The 25,859-nt window shown below is 45.2% G+C and overlaps 1 protein-coding gene across 2 annotated transcripts in view; it reads right to left on the reverse strand.

Moving 5' to 3' along the window:
* lmbr1 (limb development membrane protein 1) overlaps nucleotides 1–25,859 on the reverse strand; it is a 62,631-nt gene that overhangs the window by 12,220 nt on the left and 24,552 nt on the right. Inside the window, exons 6-15 of one of the 2 annotated variants that reach the window (XM_041881086.2) lie at nucleotides 14,151–14,277; nucleotides 13,877–13,945; nucleotides 13,530–13,594; nucleotides 13,017–13,089; nucleotides 8,546–8,635; nucleotides 7,032–7,108; nucleotides 6,370–6,447; nucleotides 2,207–2,280; nucleotides 1,714–1,804; nucleotides 1,043–1,109 (exon numbers count right to left, since the gene is read on the reverse strand). In XM_041881086.2, coding sequence (XP_041737020.1) covers nucleotides 1,043–1,109; nucleotides 1,714–1,804; nucleotides 2,207–2,280; nucleotides 6,370–6,447; nucleotides 7,032–7,108; nucleotides 8,546–8,635; nucleotides 13,017–13,089; nucleotides 13,530–13,594; nucleotides 13,877–13,945; nucleotides 14,151–14,277 — 811 coding nt within the window. The remainder of the gene's footprint in view (nucleotides 1–1,042; nucleotides 1,110–1,713; nucleotides 1,805–2,206; nucleotides 2,281–6,369; nucleotides 6,448–7,031; nucleotides 7,109–8,545; nucleotides 8,636–13,016; nucleotides 13,090–13,529; nucleotides 13,595–13,876; nucleotides 13,946–14,150; nucleotides 14,278–25,859) is intronic. The other variant, XM_041881087.2, reaches the window with a different exon arrangement.

Consider the following 25,859-nt stretch of genomic DNA (forward strand, 5'->3'; position numbering starts at 1 on the left):
TCCTGAGTGGCGCAGTGGTCTAAGGCATCGCAGTGCTAACTGTGCCACTAGAGATCCTGGTTCGAATCCAGGCTCTGTCGCAGCCGGCCGCGACCGGGAGACTCATGGGCGGCGCACAACTGGCCCAGCATCGTCCAGGGTAGGGGAGGGAATGGCCGGCAGGGATGTAGCTCAGTTGATAGAGCATGGCGTTTGCAACGCCAGGGTTGTGGGTTCGATTCCCACAGGGGGCCAGTATAAAAAGAAATATATGTATTCACTAACTGTAAGTCGCTCTGGATAAGAGCGTCTGCTAAATGACTAAAATGTAAAATGTTCTCACACACACACCACTTTGACATGTTAATATCTTCACAAAATGGCAGAACGTTAACACTGAAGAGTTTAGATAACACACATATTCAAACTCCCTCTCCCCCATGTCTTCCTCCAGAGGGCTTTGGATGGGGGTGACCTTTATTCCTTTTTAGCATCACAGAGCAGAACCTGTTGATATTTTGCAAAGCTCCCTATGACTCGCTGTACGCCAACACACACACACAGACACACACAGACACACACACAGACACACACACACAGACACACACAGGCGATTATGCTATTTAAACAGCTGTCTGCTCTCTGCGTGTTTATTAGTACCATTGTGATGGCGCTGCTACCCTGTCATTTTTCCCTCTCTTGCTCCATTCTCTTCTCAAATCGCCATGGTAAACTATGAAGGAATTTAACTTGTTAACCTTAACGGTCTGAGGGGGAGGCTGGGACGGCAGGGGATGGCTGAAGTTCTCTAACCAGCACTCATGGTCATTTATTTAAGACCGGGACTGGGATGGTCACCTCACCTCCCTTCATCCCTGCCCTCCAATTCGTTTGTCATAAAGATTATCCAAAAAAGTGCACTAAAGTCCTCAGTGGAAAATGTACATCTGTGCTCACCTATTGGTTCCATCAACTACGCTTTAGTGCGCTACATAGGGAATAGGGTGCCATTTGGGACACAACAAAATAAAAAAAGGTTGAATAAAAGGCAGGAGAGACTCACCAAGCGTTCTGGACATAACTGGCAGGGCTGAACTCAGCACCAGGATGGACACACAGCAACCAATGATCTACATGAGGGAGACAGACAGGGTTAGAGTCAGCAGGTATAGAATTTTAATTAATGAACTCGATTAACAAATAGATAGACCATGATGAAAACATTTGAGTGTGAGAACTGAGGGCGAGAATACCTTTGCAAGTCAGTGTGTGTACACACACACACACACACACACAGACGCGCACACACCTCTTCAGAGTAAATGGATTCCACATATTGTGCAATTAGTCCCTCTGAAGATGCTCATTACCAGGTTCTGCTCCTTTGTGGCTTTCAAGTCCTTTCACCTGGCTAGTTACAAAGCCTCACCGTTCCCCCTGCTCATTACCAAGTGAATGGCTGCCACCGTGGGCCAAACAGAGTACGTACACACACACACTGTTTTCCCCTGAAAATAAGAGGTCAACTGAACCATTCAGATTGAGGGCTGGTGAGGAAGACGTCAGAGAAGAGGAGTGAGATAGAGAAAGAATGAAAGCAAGAAAGGAAGAGAGAGAGAGGGCTGAAGAGGATGAAACAAAAGGAGGCCTAAATATATCACCTTCTTCGTGTGTGTGTGTGTGTGTGTGTGTGTGTGTGTGTGTGTGTGTGTGTGTGTGTGTGTGTGTGTTTACCGTTGTCATGGTCGTGTCGTCTTTCCTGGGAGTGAGGCCTTCAAACACTCGCAAGCTGTAGAAGCCGACAACTGAGGACACCATCAAGTAGCTGTTGCTGAATCAAGGACAAGAGATCCTTACGCTTGGGGCAAAAAAGCCTTAATATGGACATTTAGTGACATTTAAAGTGGCCAGTTGGCACCTTTTCACCAAGGATAAAGGTGAAAAGAGGTGACGAAACACGACAGAATGTCCCGGAAGGTGTCCCGCTAAGCTATGTCTTAAGTCAACACCACCAGTCCTAGGAATGTCACTCAGATCGCCATGGAGCAGGGGCCATATGTATCAAGTGTCTCAGAGTAGGACTGCTGATCTAGGATCAGTTTTGCCTTTATGATCACAATGAATAAGATTACATGGCCAGAGAGGACCTGATCCTGGATCAGTACTCCTAGTCTGAGACAATTCATACAGATATGGCCCCAGAGCAGAGGGGTCATTAAAAGGATACAACATGAGGATGATCTCGACGACGGCCTGGACGACTCCGAACGTGGACAGTGAGGTGTTCCCAAGTCCCCGATCCTGGAATGACCGACAGAGGGAGAGTGTGTTTTGTTGTTGATGTTTTGTTAAGGACAACTTAGATAGGACAGACGAGGAAAGATGGGATGAGAGAGTGGGCTGAAATAGCAAATGGCCTGGATTCAAACCCATGCTGCAGTGGTAGTGACCAAAAGGCTAGAAAAATCATCAAAATTAGGATTTCTCATTTGTCTTTGTGTAGTCGGAAGAATACTCAAATAATGCATTTATTTTACAGTACAAATAAACCATGAGTAAAATGATTGTACATGACAAAGTTCAAGTGAAGTACTTAGTGAGGTTCTGTAATCTGTGGGCATGTGATTACAGAAGGAAAAGTTCAAACTTGGCACAAATCAAAGTTCTCTCTTCAACCCAGACAGACATAATTAACCGGCTCAGTAATGGATGGAAAGCGATGAAAGAGAGAAAAGACTCCCTTTTTAAATCACTGTTGATCACACAATATGTGAACAGGTGTTCAAACAAGCAAAAAGGCATTGAAGTGCTTACAGTAAAAAGTATTGAACATAGAAAAACAACACAACAAATACTACAGCAAACATATCAAATATTTTCTGCCCGTCTGAAGTTTGTGCGGGAAAAAAGATACATCTATATATACACGCCACTAGCCTCGGCATCTGTGTGATATTTGCTTTTGTCAGACTTGGCACCGTAGCTGTTTACATTAACCACTGTGTCTCTGTGTTGGAGAGACACAGCAGAGGAAGACAATGTTCCTGTCCCAAATGACACCTTATTCCCTTTATAGTGCACTACTTTTCACCAGGGACCAAGGGACTCGTTTCAAAAGTAGTGCACTATATACGGAATAGGGTCCCATTTGGGACTCAACCAATGTCTTTCTCTGCTGTAGTGCACTACTTTGGACCAGGGCCCATGGGGCTCGTCTCAAAAGTAGTGCACTATTTACAGAAAAGGGTGCCATTTGGGACGCAGCTTGTCCGTTGGAGAGATCTATGCTATGGCACAGCAGCACAGGGACACGTTATTGTTCAGAGTGCTGCATTTCTATCAAGTTGAAAACTTCACCGGCGTCAACATCTAGGAGCTAGCTCGGACAGTATTCATACCTACAAAGAAACACTTGTTCATACACTCTGCACAAACTCTCTCGCACACACACACACACACGCACAAACACAAACAAAGAGAGCAAAGAGAGAATAAAAAGGGAAGTCTGACAGGTCGTTTCACGCCTTTTTATGCAAGTAGCATCTAAAGGAGCTTACTGTAGACATGTGCTGAAGAGCCCTCTCAGGGAATTAGCACACAGCATCTGATGTCATGTATTAATAGTGGGAGGGGTTGTGTGAGGGAGAGGGAGTGTGTATGCTTGTGTGTCAATGTTATGGGAAAGGTAAACTCTTCAGGGTTACCGTTCTGCCATTTTGTAAAGATATTAACATGTTAAAGTGGCAGGTGTGTGTGTCTGTGTCTGTGTGTATGTGGCAGCTTTCTCATTCTGCCTCTTTTCAACCTAGTCTCCTTTGCATTCTAATGTTGGGCTGGGGCGGGCTGGGGCAGAGGGTAAGGTAGGTGTTGGTCGCAGCCTGCCGTGGCTGGCTCATTCAGACACACCTTGGTGTGTTTGTTGCTTCTGGGATTAGCGGCGAACAGCACCTGTGTGCAGGTGAGGTCATGAGCCGAGTGCAGAGCGTGTATACACACAGCGGTCGGGGCCAGCTGGGCCCTTCAGGTGTGTCCCGTCCTCCTCCTCCTCCACGCTTTGATGTACTTCACATAGTTTTAATGACGGATAATAACAGAAAGAAAAAATAATCATTGTGGATTAAGATGTTTTTTTGCAAAGCTGCAGACTGACAAGGAACTGAATGTCATCAGTAGGATTACAAAATTCTGGGAACTATCAATAAATTCCCTAATTTTCCCGAAATCCCAGTTGACTGATTCGCGGAATCTGGAGGGAATAAGCAGTAAATTTGGAATCCTCCAACCGGGATTTCTTGAAAACCAGGGAATTTATTGAAAGTTCCTGGAATTTTGCAATGCTAGTCATCAGTCAAAGGTTCAGAGGTCTGCGGTGGTGGGAGGTGGTGGGAGGTGGGGCTCTGGGTGAAGTTTCCCCTAGGTACAGATCTAGGTTCAGCTTCCCCAATTGTAACCTTAAAAAGGGACAGTCCACAGTTGCTACATCCATTTTTGGATTTAGAAATTAATGAAATATACTCAACGACTCGTGAAGAATATAACTTATGAACGCCTCATGAGCTTAGTTCAACTGTCAGACCCCATCAGAACCCAAAATATGAGCCTGTTTAACTCCCACGTTTGTAAACAAAAATATGCTTAAAACAGTCGTTCCATCAATAGCTCTATGAATTTTATTGTAGTTACATTTCTTCAGGCCCATACCTCAGCTTTTTACCAAAACTGAGGCGGGGTACCCACTTCGTTATTGTTTCAACTGCGGATTGCCCCATTAAGAAATATTGGACGGAAATGCAAAACTGACCTAAGATCAGTGTTGAGGGGCAACTTCAACCTACTCCGCAGGGAGGAGGTGGAGGGAAAGATGGTGTTGGGGTTTTGTTATTGCTCCATCTCCACCTGAATGGGTCATTTATGAAATACAGTGTAAAATGCTATGATGGTCCTAATTCCACAAGGGACGAGCTGGCAATAACACTTTTTTATTGGTCCTCGTTACACCCGTTCATCAAGCTGTAAAAAGCCCTGTCCTCTGACTGGAGCGCCTCCTCTCCTCTCCTCCCAGGCTGTCTGAGTCAGAGAGAGGTGGAGGAGGCTGGAGTAGCAGCAGCCCTGTAGTACTCAGTGTGCTGAGTGCCATGCAGTGTTGTGAGGGAGCGGGACTAAGGGATAGACAAACAGCCGCAGTCCCACTCCATTGTGCTGCTGTACTCTACTCCTGGTCCTACAGCTCATTTGACTTTCCCACAGTCTGGAGGCCACGGGCCCTCTCTCTCGCTCTCTTTTTCCCTTCCATCTTCCCTTCTCCCTCTCCTTTCTCCATCTCTTTATCCTACCTGTCCCAGTCCTCCCTCTCTCCCTTTCCCCCTCCTCTTCCTTCTTCCCCTCTCGGCCCTCTCTCGCTCTCTTCTCTCTGAGAGTGTATAGACAGAGTATGAGGGCATTGGGACGTAACCCCCCCCCACCACCACCCCATTACATTTGTTAAATGGATATGTTATCCATACTGATCAACTCTTTGGACACCCGCCCACCCCCCCACAACAATGTCGCTGTAGCGATGTGAGATCAGAGGCGTGGCATCCATCCAGCTCATCAAACGCGTAAACCATTTAGTGGTGCTGTGGCTGTCAGGGGAAGGAGGGAGCCAGGACTCAAGCTGCATGACAAGCGTAATTTGGGGGATTTTCTGCGATGCATCATGCCAAAGAAAATATCTCCTCGATAAAATAATTGGAATGTCGAGGAGGGTGGCCAGTCGCCCGCAAGACGAGCTGAGAAATGAGGCAGAAATAAGATACATTTTGTTGCCTTTGTCAGACGAAAGGAAAACACACACACACACCTCGGTCGTACCAGATGAAACGAGAAAGAGATTAAGAAAGTACATTGCATGCAAGAGGAGATGCAATCTGGAGGGCCATTAAGCACTCCAGTCAGACAGACTCATAACAGGAGTTCACCTGGCCTGCCTGGTCCACACAGTACCACAGAGCTACTGACTGAACAGACACACACACACTAACTGAGGAGACGGTAATGCAGCTTATTTCACCTGCCGTGGACACACACAGATCACACGTTTCATCTGCATGCCGCTGTGAAATGACTTTCAATGAGGAGCAGCTCAACAAAAGGGGACCATAGCTCTGCTATGATAAACATCTGGCCCAGAGCTTTCTTTCCTTTCTTCCCAACATGCACCTGAGCATATCCGGAATTTGATTTATGTCACCGGCGACTGCCGAGCACCTTCGCAACGGTCTAGTTCAGTAGCGGCCTCGCTCCGAGTTTATCTATGTTGTGTGTTTGCGTGTGAAAACGGACTTCGGTGTGCATCTGTTTAAAAGGGGAACAGGAAGTAACTCTCTACCCACTATAGCCAGGCCCTACCGTTGATCCCTTTGGCATGGCCGTCTCATCCACCAGCAGATAGAGGATATTCAGCGCCACCAGCAGGACTGAGATGGTCTACGGAGGAGGAGTAGGAGCCGAGAAACAGAAGGGTTTAGCTAACATGATTAGGTCAAAGACAACACAGAACTAATCATAAGTGATTGTTTGTCTGTACTCTGGAATGCGTGTGTTCTGTAAGCAGTTCCACACTTAAGCTTGAAGAATCTGGGGCATTTGGGCTCAGCAAACGCACCGCTGCTGTACAGCACTGAGCATGCTAAATGAGGCAGATTACTCTATGTGGGGGATTCAATTAAAAGCCCAGCTGTTGCAGCGATGTGACTATTCCTTAAACACGGTCGACAAAAGACAACACACCCAGGGGCTTGATGCGCTGTGCTGCAGACGGGGTCAGGTGGCACCCTATTCCCTATATAGTGCACTATATAGGGAATAGGGTGCCATAGGGTTTTGGTCAAAAGTAGTGAACTATATAGGGAATAGGGTGCCATTTGGGATGCAGACTGAGTTGACCCAGGAAAACTCCCCAGCCGCCACCAAGGCTTTCTATTTTATACGCCATGGGTAAACGGGGGGTGGTGGGTGGGGGGGCTTTAGTGGGGCTGACTGGCTGCAGTAGTATCAATCTGAAGACTCACCGTCCCTGTGAGCAGTATTAACATCACAATGGGGTAGAGCAGGTTCTTCTCCCATGCAGAGGCTTTCTTCCTCCTCCCTAGGGGAGGGAAGAAGGAAAGGTGGGGGGGGAGAGAGAGAGGATGAGGAGGGGGGGCAGTGAGAGAGAGGGCAAAGAGACAGACGGAGGAAGAGACAGACAGAGGAAGAGACAGACGGAGGAAGAGACAGACGGAGGAAGAGACAGAATTTGGAGTCGTACCGTATATGCAAATACGACCAATACCTCAAATCAATCAAAAGCACCCTCAGCTCGGTCGGGTAGAAACCGGAAGCATCTGGTTTTCAGGGGGAAAGCAGAGAAGAGGCGGAGCCAAAAAAACGGATACTTCCGGTTTTTGCCGACCCGCTCAGGCGTTTCTTTTACGCCTGCTACATTAGGTTAAATCAAGAGTAAATCACTTCCGATATTATAAAAGACTCTTTTCCTAAATTGGTTCATTAATATATCAAAGATATTAAAGGTGAGAAGTGACACCTCATGGCCTCAGGGTTTATTTAGAGTTAGTACAACTTGGTTTGGTTAAACATATATCGTGAATGTGTACCAACACCATCTCCTCTCTCATCAGAGCCCAGAGAGGCTGAAGGTAATATGGCTTTCACAACTAACCATAAATCAGTCTTCCTCTTTAATTAGTCAGACAATCTTCGTTCTAGAAACAATAATAGAGTAGAGATCAAACAAAAGCTGAGATTCAAATGAATAACTTGATTTATAAGTCTACCTGTTAAATGATGAGAGGTAGTGCTGCTGCTACTGATATGCCTTCTTGTTCTGACGTAAATAGGTGGTTGCAGAGATTAAATCTCTACTGTTTTAATCGCTCTTCACATTGAGAACCTGCCTGACCATAGTAATATGTCAGCATTGATGGCTTCTGAAGACTGACTGATGGGCCACATCATTGGCCACAGACAGTAAAGGACTTGTGATGTAATGCCCCTTTTGAAATCACTTTATAACACTGTGGTCCTGTGTCCTTCCTACGAGTTTGTCTAACTTGCCCTCCATCCTACTCTCTCTCCCCCCCTCCGTCTCTCTCCCTCCCCTGGTGCCAGCATTGGCAGCCTGTGAAGTTTGCCAAGGTGCATTCTATATGCACCATTCTGCTAAATTAATGACACCACTAAAAGGCTGAGCGCAATATAAAGTTTGCATCTTGTCCAATATCCTAAGTGCCTTTGTGGCCTCCTCTCCCCCTCCCAACCCCCAAAAGCTACGGTGTGCACCCACTGTACCTCATTTATAATATCCTAAAAAGGACGGGAAATAATAATTATTGAGCAGAAATGCTTTGAGACTTGTCCAAATTAAGAAAGGGAGAAGAAAGGGTCACCGGCTCTCAGCAATTTCGAAAAAGCCTACTTCTTTGCATATGTTTCAATGGGAAATTGAATGGGAAGCGCCGAAAGACAGCATCTGTCCATACATATTATAATTCGAGTAGAGCATAATGCAGCACCAGCAACTCACCCAGTTTATTCCTCTGATCTCGGACGATGTCCAATTCTTTGTTGAGTCTATGAGCGCTTCCTTGGGAATGAGAGTGAGATGATGTTGACCCTGCGGACCAGAAAAGAACCACATCAAACAAGAGTCTCAGGGATGTCATTTAATCAAGCTTTTGACTTCATTGTTATCTTTACACTTCACTCACCCAAGCACCACTTAGTCAGTGATTCAACTACCAAATATCTGCCAAATAACTGAAAAGGTTTGTTAATTTTATAAAACAGGGAGGCTAGTTAGACTGTTCGATTAGCTACACATGATCAATGTCCAAGAATTGTGCAGTCATAGCAAGTGGTGTCCCTTTACCAGTTAGATAAATCATTTTCAGTCACTGCTCACGTAAGTACAGTTATTTTTCCAGAAAGGTTGAAGTGAGTGTGCACTAATGCCACAATTAAGAGCATGTCAACTTCACATACGTATTTTCTTACCTCAACCTTTATGGCATTTCACATATTTTATCTGAATGGGTAATCCTGCTTAGTACATAACAATGTGATCTCTCAAACAAGTAAAAAATAACCTCCTGTGTCAGTGCTGTCTAGCGAGCGAACGGGTGCATGCTCCAACTGGTCCCGGGGCTCGGGAGAAGACAGCGAGGGATTCTCCAGGAAAACCACAAGGGCAGCTCATTTAAGGCTAATTGATCTGTTTTACTTCCAGCCTTGACATACAGGTTGGAGCCCTCAAAGCCAAGTGGAAGAGTATCCATTTGCATCCCCTGGGGTAATTGGCAGATCAAGACCAATTAGTTCAGTGTTACACTGTTACTAGCGTGCAATAAAATATTATATTTAATCTTTGTTACAGGGGTGAAGAACCAATCACTTTGATCAAATATTTTTTCCCACCCAACTATTATGACACACCCTGTCTGGATGGGCTTTGGGATCCAAAGAGAAAGAAAGAAATGGAGAGAGTAGATGGAGGACAAAAAAACAGAGTGGATCCTGTCTTTGCCCTGCCTAATACCTGTCCCAGGAATGCAGTTGGGAAACGTTGAACCCTCAAACCAAATGCAGTCACAATGCAACAGGAAATGACACTAGCAGTTCAACAGGACGTGATTTGTGAATTGAGTCGGACACAACATTGAGCCCTGAGGGGCACCGTGACTGTTCAGCCACAACATATTTAATCTAAATCTGTCATCTCTCTGGAGAACGGATCCAAACAAACTCTGCACCCTCACCTTTTCACAGTAATCCTTTTATTACACTGACTCCAAATACATTTCAGGCTCCAACTAGCCGTGACTATTATTAGGAACATCGATTAATCTGAACACCATCCAAGAACAATATCATTACATGATGAAAACTAATGCAGGAAATAAAAGGAAAAGTGCATAATAGCATTTTAAGAGGAGACATTGCTCAAGCAAAAGTAAGCAGAGCAGACAGCGCACCCCTCCAAAAAGAGTTCCAGAGTTTGTGCACGTACGGACGCTGCTATATATTTTTTAAAATAATTGAACTCTCCAACCTTCACTATAGTTTAGCGATTACATCACCTAGCATTATGCTAAGCAGCATGCTGAGGTAACGGACGGAGGTGTTGGCAAGGTCATCGTGCCGCATAGCATCTGGACCAGAGTACACTGCTGCTGCCTCTCAACACACCGCGGGAACCAGAGTGGCTAGCGAGCCTCAGACACATTGTTTACATTGTATTCATTTAGCAGACGCTCTTTTCCAGAGCGACTTACAGGAGCAATTAGGGTTAAGTGCCTTGCTCGAGGGCACAGATCTTTCACCTAGTAGGCTCGGGGATTCGTACCAGCGACCTTTCGGTTACCGGCCCAACGCTCTTAACTGCTAGGCTACCTGCCACCCATTGTTACGTTGCCCTCTCAACTAATTAGCTACTGCGTCTGAAGATGTGGCATGAGGTACAAAATGAAAACCATCCTTGTTACTCTCAATGGAGTGCCGTAAAACTACCTAGGCCTAAGCATTGACACCAAAGTTCGGGAAGAAAGGGGAGAATTTGATATCTTAATCCATTATCAATACATTATTGTGCCATTTTGGACAATATCATATGTAGCCCAACTTGCATAATCAATTTCCTCAAATGACCAACACACTTCATTAATCCCAATGCCCCGAACTACAATAACTTAACGAAGGATGCGTCCAAAAAATATCTCCTTTCTCTTTTAAGTGTACACTCATTCACTACTTCCCACAAATCTAAAATAATAATAAATAATAAATAATATACCATTTAGCAGACGCTTTTATCCAAAGCGACTTACAGTCATGTGTGCATAAATTTTTATGTATGGGTGGTCCCGAGGATCGAACCCACTACCCTGGCGTTACAAGCGCCGTGTTCTACCAATTGAGCTACAGAGGACCACAAAATCATGGGCTAGAGGGAGTTTCCACCATATTTCTTATACTTATTAAAAATCAGTAAAGGGAAGTGAACAAGTGCATACTTTAGGAGGAAGGAGAGATAATTGGGACATAGCTAGACTCTCTCAATAAAATAAGCTATAGCATAGCAAACAGGGACACCTGGTGGAGGGGGCAGTACCAAATCAGATTGCATAATTTTGTCAGGCCAATGTAAATTATGCATACGTAAATGATCCTGACATGAATGACAGGCAGTTAAACTGTGTACATATGCAACACATTTTAAAAGGACAAGCTTGCTTCCCATGACTGGCGAGGTAGCCAGGTAGGTAGATCTGATATTGTAATGAGCGTGCCACTGCGTGTCTACCGGTGGTTCGTACGGTCCTATCAAAGCTCTCGCAGAGTAAACACACACAGCCACTCAGCCGGAATAACCCACCGCTCCTTCCCATCTAGAACAAACAACCAAATCCTAAATGTAATTTGGAATGTAATTGCACAAAGAAGAGATGCAAACTCAAAACACCCGAAGAGTAAATATACATCAATACAATCCATTGATTCCACTCAATAATCCAAAACAGCAAACATAAACAAAGTTTAATGAGAGAGGTCTAATCTACGGGACGTCGGGCGAGGGATGCAGAGCACACAGGCCAAGCGAGGAGAGGACATTGGGCGCTTGTGGAGTGTGTCCCGTGAACTATCCCTGAACCTCCTCCTTCTTCTCCCCTTCTCGGAAAGATCAGAGGGAACCTTAGCCTCCACTCATAGCCTTCGAGTTTCACCCGAGTGTGTGTGTGGCGACCCCCACCCCCCCAGAAAAGAATCCTGGGATTTCCGATAAGGCGACACGGATCTCGCTACTCAACGCCTGAGCGAGAGCTCTTTTCCCATCCTGCTCGACCCGATGATAAGGAACAGATTACACTTATTTTATCAGGTGTTCAAAGCACCAGCGTTTGGCGTAAGCCCTAGGACACCAAGCAGCCAAATAGAAGGCCTATTGAGAAGAGGACCGGCGTAGCGTTTGAAAACAGCGGTATCAGCCCAAGCCATCTCCCGTACCTCCCTGGTTTGTAAAGACACTCATCCTCTTTATTTACTTGCATCTGTACACTTGGTTGCGTGCTTGACTTGATATTAAAGTATGTTTGGCGGCCTCCTCAAATACTTCCTGCTTTGAGGGATTCTTCAACACTAAAGGAAGGAATCTGGGAACAGTGGCGGTAGATAAAAGGCAATGCAGGCAGGTTGACAAATTGTGTATTTTACTCCTGAGCAACTTCCCTAAACCTGAGCCTTTCCAGGGGAACCAGAGTCAACCGTACTTAAACTATAGCCTAGTTAGTAGTAGTCTATCAACATGTTTCACCAACATCTAATACACCACCATCAGAATGAAAGACATTTCTCCATCACAAATGGCACCCTATTTCCTACACAGCGCTGTTTTTGACCAGGGCCCATAGGGCACTAAATAGGGTATAGTGTGCCATTTGAGACTCATCCATTCTCCAGGATGATTTAAATTCCCTCCTAATGAGGGGTCTGTAATTACCAGTCTGGGGCCTGTGATCAAATGAGGAAATCACCTAGCCAGTAGTGACAGTGTGGCGTGTGCTCAGACTTCGTAAATTGACTCCAAAACTCTCCACCAATGCAATTTATGGTCTCCAACCATAGCAGCTGCAGCATGTCCTTCAGCAAAAGTTAAAGAGAGAGAACGAGAGAGATAGAACAAGAGAGAGAGAGAGAGAACGAGAGAGATAGAACAAGAGAGAGAGAGAGAACGAGAGAAAGCGAGGGTGGAGTGGGGAGGCTGATTTGTCAATGCTATTCGATTTCAGTGCGGCAGTGATCCATCACACCCAATGGGGTAGTCATCTCCATGTAATGTGCCAACACATTTCCTGGTCTACGTCCCAAATGGTACTCTACTCCCTATATAGTGCACTACTTTTGACCAGGGCCCATACGGCTCTGGTCAATTTAGTTCACTGTTTAGTTCACTAAATAGGGAATATAGTGTTATTTGGGATGCGGACGTACTGACAACCTACCGTTCAATCTCCTCTGAAGGGCTTCCTCTTGCAAAGTGATGCAGTAAATCTGCTCATCCAGGTCCTCCAGGATCTGAGGGAGAAAATGGCCCAATGTGGGGCCGGGGAGTAACAGATGGGTGGATCAGTTGGTTACATGTCTGTAGTCATCGTGTCCTCAAGTCGAGCGTGTTAATAACAAAAATGACCCATTTCAGAGTCTGACAGAGGAAAGCTAGAAATCCATGATGTCTGTCAAACCTATATAGTCACTAATGTTTTTGTACAGTACACATAAATACATGAAGCAGTGTGTTCCCAAAAATCTGAAGTAGCCAGCGTAATGAAAAAAGTAGCCAGGTAGGGGGGTGCGAGGGCAAAAATGAATCTGCTGCAACCCAATTTGTTAAAGTCAATTAGGTAGCCAGTCATAAGGGTTAGTATGCCAGCTATTTGGCTGGCATCTGGCGCTTATAAAACACACTGATGAAGGCGTTTTTAGAGATAGAGAATGGAATGGAAATTAGTACTCACAGTTGGTTTGACTAGTAACTGGCCCATGACTGTGAACATCCTGGACAGGCCCACAGGAGTACACACTGGGGACGAAGCCAAGTTACAAGTGGTGAGACACAACCAAAACACTTCTAGGACATAAGGGACTTAGGCATTATTACAGAAATGATCTTCTAGTCCAAGCGATATGTGATCCCCCCCAACCAACCACCACATACTTTTTCATAAAAGCATGAAACTTGGTACACTTTGGTGACCTATTAAAAGTGTTACTTGAACTTGCCGCACATCAATCGAGATAATATTCCATTTCATTTACACATTTTCCATTGAATATGCTCTTATGATCCAACACCAATACTCACTCAGGAGGAGCAGTCCCCCCATCAGAGATATACAGGAGTAGAGGTATGGTAAGTAGAACTCCCAGAGATCTGAAGGAGGAAATATTAGTCAGAGCTGAACAAACACATTAAACCACAGCTAGAAAAATAGAGACCGACTGCGTACCCAATGGCACCCTTTTCCCTATATAGTGCACTATTTTTGACCAGGGCCCATAGAGTTCTGGTCCAAGTAGTGCACTATATAGGGAATAGGGTGCCATTTGAGACACAGACAGAATCCCCATAGCCTTACCATAGAGTGACTCCATACTGGCTGCGTCATTGTCGATGAGTGCGGACGCCACCCAGACTATTCCTAGGATGAGCAGTCCGAGGAGGAAGAGCATCACAAAGGTCTCTAGAACTCGTGACTTAATGCCCTGCGAGGAAACACACACAGATGGAGGGGAGAGAAACAAAAAGAGCAATGTCACCGTTTTTATTCATAACAAGCTGGGATTTTGCCCAGTTCTCCTAAGGCCATTCACACTGCAAGGAAGGAACGGCAAAACAAATGGTGCCCTATTCCCTACGTAGTGCACTACTTTTGACCAGAGCCCCTGACCAGAGCCCTATGATAAGTAAGTAGGTAGCCTTGTCCGAGCCAGAACGGCCCATAGGGCAGTATCCCATCTCCTGTTTATGGACAGGACGCTAGTCTATTGCAGGGCTTTACCCTTCTCCTTAATGCTGAGTGCCAAGCAGAGGCATCGGGTCCCATTTTGATAATTTGGTATGACTCGACCAGGGATCAAACCCCCAACATTCCAATCTCAGGGCGGATACTAACCACAAGGCCACTGAGCTGGTCAAAAGAAGTAGGAATAGGATGCCATTTGGGATGCAATCTTGGTTCATAAAGTGAAACCTTGCAGACACTGCAGTCTCCCCACAACCAGTATTGCTGCAGTCTCACCACCATACAGTTCTACAGTATTTTGATTAGATTTATTAGGATCCCCATTAGCCGATGCCAATGGTGACAGCTAGTCTTACTGGGGACCTACACATAACGAAAAGGACATTACAGACAAAAGACTTTACAATTTACATTCATTTAAAAACATTAACATGTAGTGTGTGTGTGTGTGTGTGTGCGCATCTATCAGTTACACATACATGTCAGTACATACACACAACAAGTAGGTCACATGGGGGAGAGGCGTTGTGCCAGGTTTGCCGTTCACCTGTGCTATATAAGATGGAAGCCATGCACTCATGGCTCTGTATAATACTGTACGTTTCCTTGAATTTGTTCTGGACCTGGGGACTGTGAAAGGAACCCTGGTGGCATTAGTGTGTGTGTGTCAGTGCTGTGTGTAAGTTGACTATGTAAACAATTTGGAATTTCCAACACATTAATGTTTCTTATAAAATCAAGAAGTGACGCAGTCAGTCTTTCCTCAACTCTTAGCCAATAGAGACTGGCATGCATAGTATTAATATTAGCCCTCTGATTACAATGAAGAGCAAGACGTGCAGCTCTGTTCTGGGTCAGCTGCAGCTTAACTAGGTCTTTCTTTGTGGCACTTGACCATATGGCTGGACAATAATCAAGATAAGATAAAACTAGAGCCTACAGGACTTTCTTTGTGGAGTGTGGTGTCAAAAAAGAAGAGCATCTCTGTGGTCCTCTGTAGCTCAATTGGTAAAGCATGGCGCTTGTAAAGCCAGGGTAGTGGGTTCGATTCCCGGGACCACCCATACGTAAAAATGTATGCACACATGACTAAGATAAAAGCGTCTGCTAAATGGCATATTATTATTTAGTACGGACAGACCTCTCTCCATCTTTGCAACCATTGAATCTATATGTTTTGACCATGACAGTTTACAATCCAAGTAATTTAGTCTCCTAAAATTGTTCAACAGCCACACCATTTATTACGAGATTCAGCTGAGGTCTAGAACTTAGGGAATGATTTGTACCAAATACAATGCCCTTATAGTTTTAGAGATGTCAGGACCAGTTTATTACTGGCCACCCATTCCGAAACTGACTGCAACTCTTTGTTAAGGGATTCAGTGACTTCATTAGCTGTGGTAGCTGATGCGTATATGGTTGAATCATCAGCATACATGGACACACATGCTTTGTTTAATGCCAGTGGCAGGTCATTGGTAAAAATAGAAAAGAGTAGAGTGCCTAGAGAGCTGCCCTGCGGTACACCACACTTTACATGTTTGACATTAGAGAAGCTTTCATTAAAGAAAACCCTCTGAGTTCTATTAGATAGATAGCTCTGAATCCATGATATGGCAGAAGTTGAAAAGCCATAACACAAACGTTTTCTCAACAGGTTATGGTCAATAATATCAAAGGCTGCACTAAAATCTAACAGTACAGCTCCCACAATCTTCTTATTATCAATTTCTTTCAACCAATCATCAGTCATCTGTGTCAGTGCAGTACATGTTGAGTGCCCTTCTCTATAAGCAAGCTGAAATTCTGTTGTTAATTTGGTTACAGAGAAATAGCATTGTATTTGGTCAAACACCATTTTTTCCAACAGTTTGCTAAGAGCTGGCAGCAAGCTGTAAAGGCCGCTTTACCACTATTTGGTAGCGGAATTACTTTGGCTTCCCTCCAGGCCTGAGGACAAATACTTTCCTTTAGGCTCAGATTAAATATATTACATATAGGAGTGGCTGTAGAGTCAGCTACTATCCTCAGTATCTTTCCATCTAAGTTGTCAATGCCAGGAGGTTTGTCATTATTGATTGATAACAATAATATTTACACCTCTCCCACACTAACTTTACAAAATTCAAATTTACAATGCTTTTCTTTCATTTTTTGTTTTTCTTAAGTCTTGAGTATGATGGCTCACTGTTCATTGTTGGCATATCCTGCCTAAGTTTGCCCACTTTGCCAATGAAGTAATCATAAAAATAATTGGCAACATCAAATGGTTTTGTGATGAATAAGCCATCTGAGTCGATGAAATTCAATTTCACTTTTTTCCATCATTCTTTATATCATTGATCTTGGCTTCATAATACAGTTTCTTCTTCTTTTTGTTAAGTTTAGTCACATAATTTCTAAAAGTTGCATTAAGTCAGCCAGTCAGAAGTGCAGACACTTATTTGCCACTACTTTTGCCCCATATCTTTCAACAATACAGCTTTTCAATTCCTCATCAATCCATGGAGCCTTAACAGTTCTAAAAGTCAGTTTCTTAACAGGTGCTCCTTATTAATCACATCAGACATGTTTTACATCATCAACATAAGTCACAGCAAAATCCTTTGTATGAACACACTATTTTAGGCCCAGTTTGTAGAACTTTGGCTTTCCTGGATATAGCCACTATATTGTGATCACTGCATCCAATGGGTACGGATACAGCTTTAGAATAAAGTTCTACACTATTAGTAAAAAAGTGATTAATACATGTGGATTATCTAGTTCCTGTAGTGTTTGTAAATACCATGGTAGGTTGATTAATAACCTGAACCAGATTACAGGCACTGGTTACAGTGAGAAGCTTCCTCTGGAGCGGATAGCTAGATGAAAACCAGTCAATATTCAGGTCCCCAAGAAAGTAGACCTCTCGGTTTACATCACATACACTATCAAGCATATATACCTTCTCTATAAAATCACCCGCAATTATCCCGCTCTCTCATATTAAAATGTCCATCGTTTTACATTCATGCTACGTCTCAAATAGCACTCTAGTCCCAATTTAGTACACTACTTTTAACCAGGGCTCATAGGGGCCTGATCAAATGTAGTGCACCGTGTAGGGAATAGGGTGCCGTTTGGGACGCATCCTCAGTTCCAGATTGCAGCCCCACGCTTACTTAACTGATTCCAGAGAAGTCCATGTTAAAGCACCTTTTATAACAGTATATTGGGCCTATAAAAGGGTCTAACCAGACTCTGAGCCGGGGCCGGCAGCATAGCAGACCCGCTCAGAGTAGACTGGAGGTTCAATAAAAAAAACTAGTTGAAGTGAAGCCTCGCTACTGTCTGTAGATTAAGCGCAGGCCTCCCATTACATCTGGGGGCGATTAGGGCTGCTCTTAACGCGCCCATGGCCCGGCGGCCCAAAGCAGACAGGAGTTGTGGTAATTTGGGTTTTCCGGGTCACAGACCGCTGAGTGGTTAATAAAGTCCTCTCTACCTGTTCAAACAGAGTCCATTCCCCCCCGTGCCGCCAGTGGAGGTGGACAGGCTCTATCTGTGTTCCAAATGGCACCCTATTGCCTGTATCGTGCACTACTTTTGACCAAGGCCCATATGGCTCTGGTCAAAACTAGTGTACTATAAAGGGGATAGGGTGCCATTTGGGACATACCCTCTGTCTACAACGCTGTAGAGGAGATACTGTCTGGCACTGTAGGAATTAGCTGCAAAGAATGACTTACACATGGCTTGCGGTTAGCCTCAAATTGGGCATCTAATCAATTTGTTACTAGGTAGCTGGTGATATGCTAACTGATGTGTGGCGTATTTATGATCAGGTACTATACATAGTGCAGTGATCGTCTGTTTGAAGGTGTCCTTTCATGTAATGTAACAGTTTCTGATCCCCTCTCTGAACTCTTAGGTTACCTATGATCATCACCACTATTATCACAACTGTTTTGATAATCAATCACGTTTGGCAAACAGTCTCATCCACACAGACAGTGGAGCTGTAAAATCTACGGTTTCGTCCCAAATGGCACCCTATTCCCTATATAGAGCACTACTTTTGAGCCCTGGTCAAATGTAGTGCACCAACTAGGGAATAGGGTGCCATTTGGGACAGACATAGACTGCGCCCTTGCTCTACCTCACAGCATCATGTAGGCTAGATAGAAGGGACCTGTGTAGAATTTTCTAGCACAGCTGTGGGTGTAGAGTCAAGTCTAGAGCGCCCCAGTGTGGCCACGTCTGATACAGCTGCAACTCAGCAGGCCTACTGAGTCTCTAAAGTGAGGCATATACTTCATGCCTTACATTAGTTTTGACTGCATCCCAAATTACACCCTATTCTCCATTAACTCTATGGGCCCTGGTAAAAAGTAGTACACAGTGTACTCCTGAGTGGCGCAGTGGTCTAAGGCACTGCATCGCAGTGCTAACTGTGCCACTAGAGATCCTGGTTCGCAGCCGGCCGCGACCGGGAGACTCATGGGCGGCGCACAATTGGCCCAGCGTCGTCCAGGGTAGGGGAGGGAATGGCCGGCAGGGATGTAGCTCAGTTGATAGAGCATGGTGTTTGCAACGCCAGGGTTGTGGGTTCGATTCCCACGGGGGGCCAGTATAAAAAAAAAATTATTCACTAACTGTAAGTCGCTCTGGATAAGAGCGTCTGCTAAATGACTAAAATGTAAATGAATAGGGTGCCATTTTAGACGCAGACATAATAGCCCCAATAACTCATATCTAGAGAAGCATCTCTTGTTCAAGATATCGAAAGGTCTAAAATTGTATAATGGCCCTTCATCTGACCTGCTTACTGAAACCTCTATCCTCCCATGTGCTCAGTTCTTCCTACTGGGCATAGGCTACATAACTACTGTGTTGCTGCCTGCATTCTAGCAGCTCACATCAGACCTGAACTGGCCAGTGGGGAGATCTCAACACCGGAGAGGAGGAGAGAGCGATGGAGAGAGAGAGAGAGGGGGGAGGGAGAGAGATATATATAGATGGTGGAGGAGGAGAGGAGGAGAGAGCGTCTGCGCGCATCTCGTCCCCAGAGGTGAGAGAGGAATGCTTTCAGAGACTTCTGTCATGTCCCCCACGCGCACGTGTATTTCCTCTAGGCCAGGCCTCTAAATCATTTATAAGATTCAAATCATTACCCATTCAGATCATTTAGGGCAAAGGCATTGCCCGTCACCTCCCTTAACGTTATTCCTGCTTTCAGGCATATTGGAGGGCCAAGTGGAGTGTCAGACAAAGGTTGAGCAAGTGTTGGGAAACAGAGGGTCTGATTTGCAAGCCTTGAATTAATCACGTATCACATTACATATTGCATTACTTATACTCTGCATTGTCCTTGTTTCTCTTTCATAACAAATTAGCATTTATTTTTTCTTAAATATATATTTATTTTTTAATTGCGATTGTAAGCAATGCAGACAGTTGCCACAATCATTGAAATCTGGAAAAAGTAGATAACGCTTGTTTAAAAATAGGCAAATCAAATCCCCATTGATCTCATCGCAGCGACTGTCTCCCGGGTATAAGAAAGGGAGAAACAAGGAAAAGGGTCTGCATCCAGAGCTGAGCGCCATCCAGAGCTGAGCGCCATCCAGAGCTGAGCGCCATCCAGAGCTGAAAGTTTCTATTCTTGCCATTCTAAATGTGTACACCACCTCTATATACAGTGGGGAGAAGAAGTATTTGATACACTGCTGATTTTGCAGGTTTTCCTACTTACAAAGCATGTAGAGGTCTGTAATTTTTTATCATAGGTACACTTCAACTGTGAGAGACAGAATGTAAAACAAAAATCCAGAAAATCACATTGTATGATTTTTAAGTAATTAATTTGCATTTTATTGCATGACATAAGTATTTGATCACCTACCAACCAGTAAGAATTCCGGCTCTCACACACCTGTTAGTTTTTCTTTAAGAAGCCCTCCTGTTCACCACTCATTACCTGTATTAACTGCACATGTTTGAACTCGTTACCTGTATAAAAGACACCTGTCCACACACTCAATCAAACAGACTCCAACCTCTCCACAATGGCCAAGACCAGAGAGCTGTGTAAGGACATCAGGGATAAAATTGTAGACCTGCACAAGGCTGGGATGGGCTACAGGACAATAGGCAAGCAGCTTGGTGAGAAGGCAACAACTGTTGGCGCAATTATTAGAAAATGGAAGAAGTTCAAGATGACGGTCAATCACCCTCGGTCTGGGGCTCCATGCAAGATCTCACCTTGTGGGGCATCAATGATCATGAGGAAGATGAGGGATCAGCCCAGAACTACACGGCAGGACCTGGTCAATGACCTGAAGAGAGCTGGGACCACAGTCTCAAAGAAAACCATTAGTAACACACTACGCCGTCATGGATTAAAATCCTGCAGCGCACGCAAGGTCCCCCTGCTCAAACCAGCGCATGTCCAGGCCCGTCTGAAGTTTGCCAATGACCATCTGGATGATCCAGAGGAGGAATGGGAGAAGGTCATGTGGTCTGATGAGAAAAAAATTGAGCTTTTTGGTCTAAACTCCACTCGCCGTGTTTGGAGGAAGAAGAAGGATAAGTACAACCTCAAGAACACCATCCCAACCGTGAAGCATGGAGGTGGAAACATCATTCTTTGGGGATGCTTTTCTGCAAAGGGGACAGGACGACTGCACCGTATTGAGGGGAGGATGGATGGGGCCATGTATCGCGAGATCTTGGCCAACAACCTCCTTCCCTCAGTAAGAGCATTGAAGATGGGTCGTGGCTGGGTCTTCCAGCATGACAACGACCAGAAACACACAGCCAGGGCAACTAAGGAGTGGCTCCGTAAGAAGCATCTCAAGGTCCTGGAGTGGCCTAGCCAGTCTCCAGACCTGAACCCAATAGAAAATCTTTGGAGGGAGCTGAAAGTCCGTATTGCCCAGCGACAGCCCCGAAACCTGAAGGATCTGGAGAAGGTCTGTATGGAGGAGTGGGCCAAAATTCCTGCTGCAGTGTGTGCAAACCTGGTCAAGACCTACAGGAAATTTATGATCTCTGTAATTGCAAACAAAGGTTTCTGTACCAAATATTAAGTTCTGCTTTTCTGATGTATCAAATACTTATGTCATGCAATAAAATGCAAATGAATTACTTAAAAATCATACAATGTGATTTTCTGGATTTTTGTTTTAGATTCCGTCTCTCACAGTTTAAGTGTACCTATGATAAAAATTACAGACCTCTACATGCTTTGTAAGTAGGAAAACCTGCAAAATCGGCAGTGTATCAAATACTTGTTCTCCCCACTGTATAGCAGCTCTGAAATATTCAGCATCCCCCGATCCTCACACCGCACCGCCGCCGAGCGTGGGGCTAGCTGCCTGCTCTGTCTAGTGCAGCTCCACTGGAATACCAGGGAATCAGAGATTTCGAAGAAATGTGTGTGAGACACTGCACTGTGTGCGTTTGGGGACTTGTGTGTGTGCTCACCCAGACCCATCCACATGAGGTATCCAAAACCACCAGCAACCCAGGGGATACTGAATTAGATGTCTTCATGGGTCCACCCAAACTCAAAAACCTGAGACCCGACCTGAGCTCCGAACAGGTCCGGGTCCAAACGGGGTCTCAGATCTATGCAACTACAGCTGATATACCCGAGTGGGCCGGACCACGGCTCTGCATAAAGCCTATTGCTTTTAGGTTAATACGGGGAAGTTGTTGACTTATATTAGGCCTAGCCTACTATACATTAACCAGAATAACAACTTAGCTGATAATGAATAAATCAATTGTCGGACTGTTATCGGGTCCGTTCGGGTTTATGTAGGAAATCCAGGGGTCCAGTTCTAGTCGGATCCAACTTTTTGGACCCGTGAAGACCGCTACACAGAATCACTGGTTGCCCCAATACCAAAACTGAACATCCTTTTACTCTGTAGGATCAGAAATGACATATCTGGGTACTGCTATGTACAGCACAATGGATATACGCATCCCTGTAACATGTCCTTGGAGAAGCATAGCTAGTCAGTGTATGTGTCCCAGATGGCACCCTATTCCCTATTGAGTGCACTACCTTGGGGGTCAGGTCAAAAGCAATCCACTATATAGGGAATAGGGTGCCATTTGGGACGCACAAACAGTGTTTCATCAAATAGAGAGCCAGTTCTCTGGTAGCTGAATGTCATTGTGCCATGGTGTGCTATTCCCTCCTCTTTCTTGCCTTGGGGAAGTGAGAGAGAGGAGCGAGAGAAGAGAGAGAGGAGAGAGTGAAGGGATAGGAGATGGTACAGAGAGAGGGAGAAAACAGGGAGTGAGGGCAAAAAGCAGGGAGTGAGGGAGAATACAGGGAGTGAGGGAGAAAAACAGGGAGTGAGGGAGAAAAAGGGGAATGAGGGAGAAAAACGGGGCGTGAGGGAGTAAACGGGGAGTGAAACCGGGAGTGAGGGAGTAAATGGGGAGTGCGAGAGAAAATGTGGAGTGAGCAAACGAGTGAGGAGAGAAAGAGGAAAAGTAAGGGCAGGGCCAAGCTGCGGAGAGACAGAGAGACGGAGAGACGGGGAGAGACGGAGAGACGGGGAGAGACGGAGAGAGAGTGAGAGATGGAGAGAGACGGAGAGAGATGGGGAGAGGGAGAGACTGGGCGGGACGGGGAGACGGGGCGAGACGGAGAGAGACGGAGAGAGACAGAGAGAGAGAGACGGAGAGAGGAGAGGAGAATAAGGAAGGAGGAGAGGGACTACAGTAAAGCTCACAAGGATATAATAAAGAAGAGCATGGGATGCATGGGAGAGGTGGAGAGCCACAGAGAGTCAGTGGGAGAGAGAGAGAGACTGAGAAGAGAGAGAGCTTCCTTCCTTCCAGCCCACCCATTAATCTGCAGCAGGTCAGCACACAGTGGCAGAGATCATCCCACTGCCCATCACTCCTCTTCCTGACAGGAAGGTGTGGGATGGAGGGATGGAGGGCGGGAGCAGACACCCCTTCACCACTCCCAGCCAGTCCACTTCTCTACCTCTGCATGCTAAAAGACGTGCCAGATGCCAAGGGCCCTTATTAGTGTACCCTTCAGCCCCGGCCTTCAGCTCTGGCCGTGTCAGAGACAGAAAACAGAGAGGGAGCCACTGGACTGGAGAGCCTCCCCCTGTAAAGCTGCCGCAAACTAAAACTTCTAAAGACTCGCTCCAACGACACGGCAGTAGGTGCATGGGAAACCGTTTGCTTCACGTCGTAGCTCGATCATTCCTTTTCCTCAAGTTTATTCCCCCTACAGTGACTCCATCTTGTTGTCATTACCAAGAGGTGTCAGGCTGATAAGTCTTCAAAGAATAAATGACTGGCACCTGGGTTTTGTCAACACAAGAGGCCGGTTATGCCGACGAGCGCAGAGTGGCTCAATAGAAAGGCCCTGCAAACAAGCAACCTCAATAATAACATGACTTAAAATCATCCTTAAATCGTGAATACAACTTTTTTTTCTTGACAAAACCCGGGATCAAACCAATGAATAAGACTTTCATCTTGTAATCCAAGTAAATAAATAACATTAGACGTGAATTTCAGGCTTGGATGTCAGGCACTAGAATTGTATTTAAAACAGACAGAAATAAGTCTAATACCTCAAAACACTACATCAGCTAGTTATAAAAGAAATTTCATCCAAAAATTCAAACGCAGGCCCTCTCTAGGAGCTGATCGGTTCGTTTGTAAGACAGAGAAGAAAATCCTGAACAGTGCTCTGCTCAAGCTAATATGTTGCCATGGCAACATACATTGTAAAGGAGGGGCTTTTCGCAAGACATTCTGACCTTAAAGGAAGGTACGTAAACATCACTTTATATTCTCCGGCCACCCTTGCCAGAGCGAAGGCCTGGGAAAAATGTCTACATGTGCAGGGAGATTTGAAATAAATATCCAGGCTCCATTGTGGAGCGCCAACAAAGAAGAGTATCTTAGTAACTAACACAAGGCGGTTTGCTCAGCTCAGACGTTTCCCATCCACAATAAACACACACTTTTTTTCATCACGGGCTTTAGCCTAGGCCGTTAGACTGATGAGGAGCTTCTTTAAGCAACAGATGAAAACTGCTGGCCCATAGCTGGGTCAATCTCTGGGTGAGACTAAGTGCCCAAATGGCACTCTATGCCCCATATAGTAGGGCCGGGACGATACCAGTATCGTGATACTTGTTAGTATTGTGGCAAGGAAACAAAACACAAAGCAGATTTAACTTCTTTAGGAAAACAGCCCTAATGTTGGAAACAAACAATTACAGTGAGGGAAAAAAGTATTTGATCCCCTGCTGATTTTGTACGTTTGCCCACTGACAAAGACATGATCAGTCTACAATTGTAATGGTAGGTTTATTTGAACAGTGAGAGACAGAATAACAAACAACAAAATCCAGAAAAACGCATGTCAAAAATGTTATAAATTGATTTGCATTTTAATGAGGGAAATAAGTATTTGACCCCTCTGCAAAACATGACTTCGTACTTGGTGGCAAAACCCTTGTTGGCAATCACAGATGTCAAACGTTTCTTGTAGTTGGCCAACAGGTTTGCACACATCTCAGGAGGGATTTTGTTCCACTCCTCTTTGCAGATCTTCTCCAAGTCATTAAGGTTGAGGCTGACGTTTGGCAACTCGAACCTTCAGCTCCCTCCACAGATTTTCTATGGGATTAAGGTCTGGAGACTGGCTAGGCCACTCCAGGACCTTAATGTGCTTCTTCTTGAGCCACTCCTTTGTTGCCTTGGCCGTGTGTTTTGGGTCATTGTCATGCTGGAATACCCATCCACGACCCATTTTCAATGCCCTGGCTGAGGGAAGGAGGTTCTCACCCAAGATTTGACAGTACATGGCCCCGTCCATTGTCCCTGATGCAGTGAAGTTGTCCTGTCCCCTTAGCAGAAAAACACCCCCAAAGCATAATGTTTCCACCTCCATGTTTGACGGTGGGGATGGTGTTCTTGGGGTCATAGCCAGCATTCCTCCTCCTCCAAACACGTCGAGTTGAGTTGATGCCAAAGAGCTCGATTTTGGTCTCATCTGACCACAACACTTTCACCCAGTTCTCCTCTGAAGCATTCAGATGTTCATTGGCAAACTTCAGACAGCCCTGTATATGTGCTTTCTTGAGCAGGGGGACCTTGCGGGCGCTGCAGGATTTCAGTCCTTCACGGCGTAGTGTGTTACCAATTGTTTTCTTGGTGACTATGGTCCCAGCTGCCTTGAGATCATTGACAAGATCCTCCCGTGTAGTTCTGGGCTGATTCCTCACCGTTCTCATGATCATTGCAACTCCACGAGTTGAGATCTTGCATGGAGCCCCA

Source organism: Coregonus clupeaformis, chromosome 7 (genome assembly GCF_020615455.1).
Source record: "Coregonus clupeaformis isolate EN_2021a chromosome 7, ASM2061545v1, whole genome shotgun sequence".
Lineage (NCBI taxonomy): Eukaryota > Metazoa > Chordata > Actinopteri > Salmoniformes > Salmonidae > Coregonus > Coregonus clupeaformis.